This window comes from Melopsittacus undulatus, chromosome W (assembly GCF_012275295.1).
Source record: "Melopsittacus undulatus isolate bMelUnd1 chromosome W, bMelUnd1.mat.Z, whole genome shotgun sequence".
Lineage (NCBI taxonomy): Eukaryota > Metazoa > Chordata > Aves > Psittaciformes > Psittaculidae > Melopsittacus > Melopsittacus undulatus.
In genome coordinates, this window is record NC_047558.1 from 1,389,132 (window position 1) to 1,397,669 (window position 8,538).

The following is an 8,538-nucleotide window of genomic DNA, read 5'->3' on the forward strand; positions in this document are numbered from 1 at the left end:
TATATATATCAAGAGACCAAAAGTGATGGTATACTGAAAAATGTGGGATCTGAGTATGACAGGAATGGTACAGAATAAGGGGTAGATACTGTCCTGGGTTCAGCTGTAACAGTTTTCTCCTTCCTAGTACCTAGTGCAGTGCTGTATTTTTGACTTTAGTCTGAGAACAATGCTGATAACACCAATGCTTTTACTTGCTGCTAAGTAATGTTTACCCTGACCAAGGACTTTTCAGTCTCTCCTGCTCTGCTAGTGAGGAGGGGCATGTGAAGCTGGGAGGAAGCAGAGAAAGGACACCTGACCCTAACTCACCAAAGGGGTATTCCATACCACAGCACATCATGTCCAATACAGAAACTGAAGGGAGTTACCCAGAAGGCCCAGATCACTGCTTGGGTCAGGCTGGGTATCCGTTGGCAGATGATGAGCAGTTGTATTGGGCATCACTTGGGTTTTTTTCCCTTCCCTTTTTAGTTTTATTTTCTCTCCCCTTGTTACTTCCCGTATACTTTAGTAGCTGGACTGTGCTTATCTCAACCCATGGGGTTTACATTCTTTCAATTTTTCTCCTCATCCCTCTGGGGGGGGGGGGTGGGGGGGTGGTGGTGGAAAGAAGGGGGAATGAGCAAGTGGCTGCATGCTTGTTACCAGGTGGGCTTAAACCATGATGGGGGCAGTGAGTGATGATAGAGGCCAAGTGAAGGCAGCATGAAGCCTCAAAGTCTCTTGAAATAAATGTCAGAAGTGAAGTGCAACACAAGTACAGAGTAGAAACACACTTTAATCACAAGAGGCTTTGGCCACAACTGCCCTTTGGTTTGAAAAGGAAACACCAGCAGTTAACAGAGCCCTTGGTGGTAGGTCCCTGGCCAGCTCCTACCTCCCCACCCAGCACCACACTCCTGACACTCACGTGCCTCCTGCCATTTCAATCACCTCATAGGTCAAAACAGGACCTAAAGGTACAGCAGCAGAGCTCAACCTGCTCCAGCAGCCCACCCCTAAACAAGACAGCTACTTCCAACTAGAACCCCCCCAATAAAAACACTCCTAAGGCTCTTGGTGGCCACTCAGCAGCCTGGTCCACATGGGTCCTCCACCCACTAGCACTAAGGTCTGGCAGCAGAAGCCAACATGGGCTTCTGGATTTGGGCAGCCGCACTGCAGCAAACAAGAAGTGACCAAGTCACCACAGCCAGTCCTACCTAATGATGCTCTAATATTGCACCAAGATGTTTCTGAACCTGGAAGCACCAACTCACAGGCACTGGTTGATGACCTGAACTTGTCCCCAGCAAGTTCCCCATAGCATCCTTTTCTCCCAGGCATGGGGCCCTGACCACGCAGACCAGATGATGCTCTATCTGCCCAGGGTGCTGCTTGGCTGCTGCCACATCCTAAGCAGAGCTGGAGCTCTTTGCTGGGACAACAAGGGCTTTCCCAACTGTGCAGCTTGAGGGAAACAAATGCTCCCCACCAGTCCCTGTGCCCAGAGGGTACCAAGAGGATGTGATCCAGCAGCTTCATGGCCAGTGTATGGTGCAGAGCTGTGCCTGGAGCACACTGCCCCAAGCACCCAAAGGCTGTCCAGCCACTCAGGCCTCTGGAGAAGGAAGAGAGCAGGGCACAGCCACCCAGGGGCCATGCCAATAATTCCTCCAACCCCCTCCTCTAGCCAGCAGCTGCCCCAGAAACAGAACCACAAAAGCCCCTGGAGGCTCCAGCAGCCTCCATTTCACATCCTGCTCCTACTAAAGACGAGCTTCCCTGCAAGCTCTCAGCTCTGGGCACTGATCCTAGCTGCTGCTGAACCCCTGGCTCTGTGGGACCAGTGGCAGCTATGTGGAGCTCGGGCAGGTGCCACACTCCTTAGCTGGCAGTAAAGCATACACTGAACTTGCTACATATTAAAACAGCAAAACCCAGCTACTTAAAACCAAAGAGCTCTTTAAAAATCCAAGTTATCACTTTTGTTTGTTTAAAAGATCCAGTATGACATCAAGTTAAACTATACAGTATTTTTAATTAATATTAAAAAACTGCTTTAAAAAAAAGGCAAAACAAAATAAAAAAGGAAATAAACCCAAACAAAACTCAGTTGGAAGTTCTACATCTTTGAGGCAGCATGAAGATAACCATCGGTCCCTCTTCCTTGGGCAGCAGAGAGCTAGGTCTGCTTTAACCTGCTTAAAGCTGCAGATGAAAAGGACTGAGCCCCAGGGTCAGACCTGTCACTGAACTGTCCCTGTCCCCCCTCACCATCCTCAAAACAAAAGCCGTACTCCACCTTTTAGATGAGCATCCCTGACCAGCAAAGCAGACACTGCCCAGCCCTCTGCAAGGTTCATCTGCCTATACTTGCTGTGTACAACATTTATTAACCTTGTCCTTATCACCTGTGCAGCACATGGGCAACTTCCTGGCTGCTGCTCACTAATTACAGCTTATCACATCACTCTTACCTCACACAAGGGCCAGCCAATAGCACAGAAGAGCTGAGGCAGGCAGGAACCTCTGGGAACCATCTTGTCCAACCTGATTGCACAAGGTCAGCTACAGCAGGTTGTCCAGGACCACATCCAGCAAGGGCCTGAGTATCTCCACAGATGGATGTTTAACATCTTAATATCTCCAAAGACAGAGAGGGAAAGGCTGATGGGCAACCTAGTGAGCACACCTTCAACCTCCAAGGCACCTAACTGGCATGTAAAAGGTCTCTCAGTCATAAGAAGCCAGCAAATTCCTACAGAGGAAAACACCTGAGGCTACATTGACCTTGCTAAGGGAAATTTATTTGTAAGTGATGTTTACAAGAACTGTGCAAAACCTGAAAAATACAGAAGAGGTAAAGAAAGAGTAAAGGGGTAAAACACGACTCCCACAAGAGGGGGGAAAAATGCACTCCTCCTTTACCCACTGCTGACCTTCTCCTCCCTGTGGATCCAGCCTGTAGGCCAGGATGGATGCTCCTGGCTTGCTCTGGTTCTCCCCAGCAAATCAGCCACCAAGCCCCTAGCACGTGGCAGTGTGGGTTCCTGTTGGCAAGGGTAACACCTCTCAGTCATAGGTTATTAGTGGTGTTCTCACCCTTTAGTGTTCAAACTGCTGGGAGGGCCTTTTGCCTGATGCCTCTGGAAAGATGCTAATGGCCTAAGCGGTGCAAAGGGGCCCAGGGGCTGGGGAGAAGTCCTGGCAGGAGAGCTGGGTCCCTCAGGAAGCAGGCTCTCAGTCAGGAGCAGTGCATGGAGACACTCCTCACCACTTTCTCTGGTAGTGGCATGGCGCTTGCTACTCCTCCCCGTGCTGCTGGCAGGGATGGGCAGGCTCACTCAGGACCAGGGTGTGACAGCCAGCAACTGCAAAAGCAGCAATGCCAAAGTGCTTTTTGGAGCTGTGCAGCCCCCACAGTTTTTCCCTTTCTACTCTCTAGAAAGAAGGAGAGCAGGTGAGTTCGGGGCAGTGAAAACACTAATGAATTGGTCCTTGCAACTGAGCTTGGACCAAGAAAGGTGGGAGATCCCAGCAGCAGAATCCCGCTACTTCCTTGCTGAGAAATGCAGCCCAGGAGAAGGGAGGGCCATTTCTCTCTGCCTTGCTCCCAAGCACTCTCAGGAGGAGTCACCCAGCCCTTTACACCAACCCCATCAGGCAGGGCAGGGAATAAAGGCTGCATGCAAAGGGCTGGTGCCCACAGCTGAGCTCCCAGCACTAGATCTGCAGGTAGAGTGTGAACTACAGTCCAGGGGACACCAAGCAACTACAGGCATTGCTTCCTCTCCCCACCTCCCCCTCCTTTCCTCTCCACCCCTTCGAGCTTTTCACATCATCCATTGCCCCTGCAATACAAGTGGTATAGCAACCACACAAGCCAGAGGAAAGTTTACCTGCCTGCGTGCCTTCCATATCCCCCAAACTCTGTCTACAACTGAGGAGAGGGAAGGGGAGGCTGAGGCTCTGGAGCATCACATGCAAGCTGCAAGCTGCCAAGGGGCAGAAGGCTCATGACAAGCAGGCAGCCACCTGGTAGGCACCCTCAGCTGTGTGCTGGATGCTGTGCTCCTGCAGCAAGCCCAAGTCCAGGAACCGCTCCCCACACCACATGCACTTGTACTGCTGCTCCCGAGCATGCACACTGTGGTGCTTGTTGAGGTGTTCACGCTGCTTGAAGGCCTTCTCACAGGAGGGGCACTTGTAGGGCTTCTCACCGGTGTGCACGCGCTGGTGGCGTTGTAGGTCCGAGGCGTACCTGAACCGCTTGTCACAGTCAGGGCACTGGAGGGGCTTCTCACGGGCGGGATCACAGTGGTGCTGCACAAACTCAGACGAGGAGAAGAAACGTCTCTCACAGAGCGCGCACTTGAGGGGCTTCTCGGAGCAGTGGGCCTGCTGGTGTTTCTGCAGTGCCGAGGCCCGCTTGTAGGTCTTGTTGCATATGCCGCACTTGAAGGGACGCTCTGCGTTCTGCATGCACTTGTGCCGCAGCAGCTCCGAGGACTGGCTGAAGCCCTTCTGGCACATGTTGCACTTGAAGAGGTTTTCTATGCCATGCATGTGCTGGTGGTACACCAAGTGTGAGGGCTGCACAAAGCCCTTCTCACACAGGTTGCACTTGAAGGGCTCCTCAGCCTTGTGTGTGCGGCGGTGGCGCATCAGTGTGTACTGCTGCTTGAAGCTCATCTGGCACAGGTCACACTTGAAGGGCCGTTCCTCACTGTGCGTGCGTTCATGCTGCCGCAGGTCAGATGGACGCCTGAAAGCCTTCTGGCACTCACCACAGTGGAAGGGCCGCTCCCCGCTGGGCATGCAGGGGTGCTGCAACAGCTCCGATGACTCCTTGAAGCGCAGCTCGCAGATGTTGCACTTGAAAAGGTGCTCCCCAGAGTGCGCATACATGTGGCGCACCAGATGGGAGCGGTGCTTGAAGGTCTTCTCGCACACCGTGCACTTGTAGGGCCGCTCCGAGCTGTGTGTTCGCTTGTGGTGCACCAGGTGGGATGACTGACTGAAGCTCTTGTCGCACAGTGTGCACTTGTAAGGCTTCTCACCCGTGTGGATGCGCTCATGCCGAGACAGCTCCGAGAGGTGCTTGAAGGTTTTCTGACAGATGGAGCAGCTGTAGGGTTTCTCTGAGGCATCAAGAGGCTGTGAATGTTCTGCCTCGGGGGGCTTGTAGGTCTTCTCACAGATAGAGCACTTCATGGCACTGCTATTGTGGATACTATGGTGCTGCGCCAGTGAGGTCAGGAGGGAGAAGCCCATCTTGCAGACACCACACACAAAGGGCTTCTGCTCCACCTGAATGCACTGGTGTTCAAGAAGGTCAGTGGCCTGGTGGAAGATCTTTAGGCACTGGGTACACTGGAAAGAACGGTCATGGCCTGGCAAGCACTGGTGCTCATGGGGGTTGGAGAGGTGAGCAAGGTCATGGCCACACACTCCACATTTGTGGGATAGCTCACCAGCCTGAAGGGAGGTGTGCTGCTGGTGCTGCAGACCAGGGTCTGGCTGGAGCAGGATGCCGTAGACAGCACAGCCCAAGGGGTTGTCAGCAGTGCTGGGTGGGATGGAGTGTTCTGGGAGGGCAGCTGCCCCAGTGTGGTGCTGCTGCGGTGGCTGTGGTGGTTGCTGCTGTTGCTGCTGCCAGCTTTCTGACATGCTTGGGAAAAACCACGGGATTTTAGCAGCAACAGCTTCAGTTTCTTGGTGGAAAGGGTTCAATTAAAAACAAAAATTGAAAGTATCCAAGATCCTGATTCCCTGTAGCTGATCTGCTAAAGTCAAGGACAGAAAATCCAGACCACAGCCAGGATCCTGAGAAGCAAAAGAAGTTACCAAGACTCCAGAGCCTCCTCCTTGGATCAGCACAAGTTCTTTGTGGACTACTTTGGTTTGGCTTTTTCTTTTTTCATCAAAAGAACAGGAGGCAGAAGCAAGTGCCTTGAAGACAAGAGGAGGTCCTTCTCCATGCTGGCTGTGATGTGCTCACATTTGGGAAGGGTGAGGGAAGCAGCCCAGGGAACAGCTCTCTCTGCAAGGAAGAAGACAGCTTGTGTCAGGTCTCGGAGGAAAGATGGGCAACTCTCCAGTCATCCTCCCCCCACAGCTCACTTTGAAAACTCCTGTGTCCCTGCAAAGCTGCCAGGAGGCAAGTTTGGAGTTGCTGACCAGAACCAGAGCCCCACTCCCCACCTTGCTGCTGGAGGAAGGATGACTGGACCTGGGGAGGGTCAGGCTCTGCCCACACAGTCAGGCATGTGTTTGAGCCATGTTCTCTCACGAGAGGCAGCACACCTGCCCAGGTCCCAGACAGCAAAGCCACTACCCTGGCTGCTGTCAGTTGATGTATTGCCCAGCTCTGCTGGGGGCATGGGCTGAGAACACTAGTCTCTGCACGAGCTGAGGTACACCAAATGCTGTGTAATCAAGAAGCTACTGGATTAGATTTTACAGAAATTGATGCAGATCCCAAACTGATCCCACCTCAGCTGAAACACCCCTGTGAAGCAGTTGTGCTCCTCATGCAGCTTGGGTATTAGGCACATACACAAGGGATGTATGTAAGAGATTTCCTCTCTCTCTCTCAGCAACACTTATAGACTAGGAAGGACCAGAGTGAAGGCTTGCCTTCACCTTGTGGATAGGATATCCTATACACAAACAAAACGCAGAACCCACAGGTATTATGCACAGAACCTGCTGTGAAGATATAAGAAGTGTTAAAGCAATAGCTTGGCTAAACCTCCTACCAAACCATGGAACAGAAGTACACTGGAACTGAATAACCTACACCAGAGCTGCTACCTAGCCTTACTGCAGAATATCATAGCTCACTAAAAAGTTCTAGTCTTTCTAGAGATGTCCAGGAAAACCTGGTGTAAACTTTAGAAGAGTAAAACTCACCAGTGAGCAGCAGAGCCAACACACCTCAAGATAGAGAAAGGGTCCAAGCCTTGGTGAGAAACAGCCTGGACCATGAGCCCCTAACCCCCATCAGAGCACAGACAGGAATGGGTCAACCCACCTACCCCCACCCAGGGGAAGTAAAACCCTGGTCTTCCAAGAAGGTGTTTGTTGTGTTCAAAACCAAGTGATAACAAGCACTAGAGAAACCCACTTCCCACCTCCCCCAGCTGTCAGCTGAAGCCAGATAATTCCCCACAATTTGGGCAGCTTCTGCCTGTGGGGACACTGAATTATTTTGACCACCAGCAAATTTTGGGTAACAAAATGCCAAAGGTTCCATCATAGCCCTGCCAGAAGACGAGATCTCTTCTTTCTCCTACACAGCTTACCTTCCCTGTGGACACAGAGGGAGGGCTAGCAGCTACAATCCCTAGCACCGAGCTCGATGGGATGGATATATAACTTCAGCCCGGCTACCACCTTTCCCCTCAGGCAGCGTTATGGCAGGAGCATGTCAGCACAGCACCCCAAACCCACGGAGGATGGGGAAAACGCGGAATACCAACCTTGGCTTACCGAGGGCTCTGCACGGGTACCCGAGCAGGCGCCAGCTCCGAGCCTAACTCATTCCTCCGTGGGAGGTGAGAAAAAACAACCATTCCGGGAAAGCAGACAATAACTCAGAGGTACTTTCAAACTGGAACAGCAGCCCGCAGCACGGCCTGCTCCGGCATGGTGCGGCCCTCTTCCGCCTTCCACCGCCGGGCCAAGACAGAGGTCGCCTCAGGGAACGGCGCGGCGGGCCCGGGGGTCGCCGGGGAGCTCGAAAGCCAGCGGCCGTCGCCACAGTCCGCGGACAGGCCCGCCCCACCGCTCGCCTCTCCCCATGGGACGACTACCGCGGTCCCGCTGACCGGCGCGCTGACGATGCCCTACGTCCTACCCTGCCACCGCGCTGTGAGAAATCCCGTGCTGGGCTGGGTGGGGGTGTCCCTGCCTGCCCCGGCGAGGCCCACACAAAAGGCGGCGACGGCAGCGGTCAAGCCCCCAACCTGCGGCGGGTGGAAGGCCCCTATCAGCCCGCTCTCCACCCAAGCCTCGTGGCGGCGGGAGCCAGGACAGAGGGAAGGGAAAGATGCACCGGTACCGGAAGCGGGCGGCGGCTACAGAGGAAGAGAGGAAGGGAGGGAGAGAGTGATCGAAGCTAGCAAGACCAACTACGGCGGCGGCAGAGGTTGGACGAGTCGCGGAGGCTGCCCCCTGCTGGGCTGCGCCGACAACAGCATCCCCGCTGGCACCGGGGGGAGGAACTGGCAGCAGCGATTTAGAAGGGCCCGGCGGGGACATGAGGGCAGCTTTGGTGGGATACAGCAGCTCAGAGGAAGAGGAGCACCGCAGCAGCGGCGCGCAGGGACCTCCCCACATCAAGTGAATGCGACGATGTGGGCCTTGGGCGGCGGGAGCTAAGTGAAGGTTTACACCAATCAGAACAAGACCAGGTGAGTAAGCAGCTGGGCAGCCTGCCCCCACACCCACCCACAGGTAGGGAATTTGACTTTCCCACATTCTACAAGGTGAGGCATCTCCCAGTACTTCCCTGCCAGTCTGGATGTGCCAGCTTGTTCTTGACCTGTG

The 8,538-nt window shown here is 53.8% G+C and overlaps 1 protein-coding gene across 2 annotated transcripts; it reads right to left on the reverse strand.

Moving 5' to 3' along the window:
- Positions 1-682: 682 nt before the first annotated feature.
- Positions 683-8,057, reverse strand: LOC117435837 (zinc finger protein 319-like). Of its 2 annotated transcripts, none has more exons than XM_034073390.1 (2): positions 7,480-8,057; positions 683-6,028 (listed from the first exon to the last, which is right to left on the reverse strand). In XM_034073390.1, the coding sequence occupies exon 2, from the start codon at positions 5,653-5,655 to the stop codon at positions 4,000-4,002; it is 1,656 nt and encodes a 551-aa protein (XP_033929281.1). In that variant the 5' UTR covers positions 5,656-6,028; positions 7,480-8,057; the 3' UTR covers positions 683-3,999. The 2 variants fall into 2 exon arrangements, with proteins under 2 accessions (XP_033929281.1, XP_033929280.1); XM_034073389.1 differs by having other exon boundaries at positions 7,470-8,057.
- Positions 8,058-8,538: the final 481 nt, after the last annotated feature.

What these genes read in the sequence shown, in the direction of transcription:
- LOC117435837 (XM_034073390.1), bottom strand. Translation starts at nt 5,655, where the DNA reads ATGTCAGAAAGCTGGCAGCAGCAACAGCAGCAACCACCACAGCCACCG.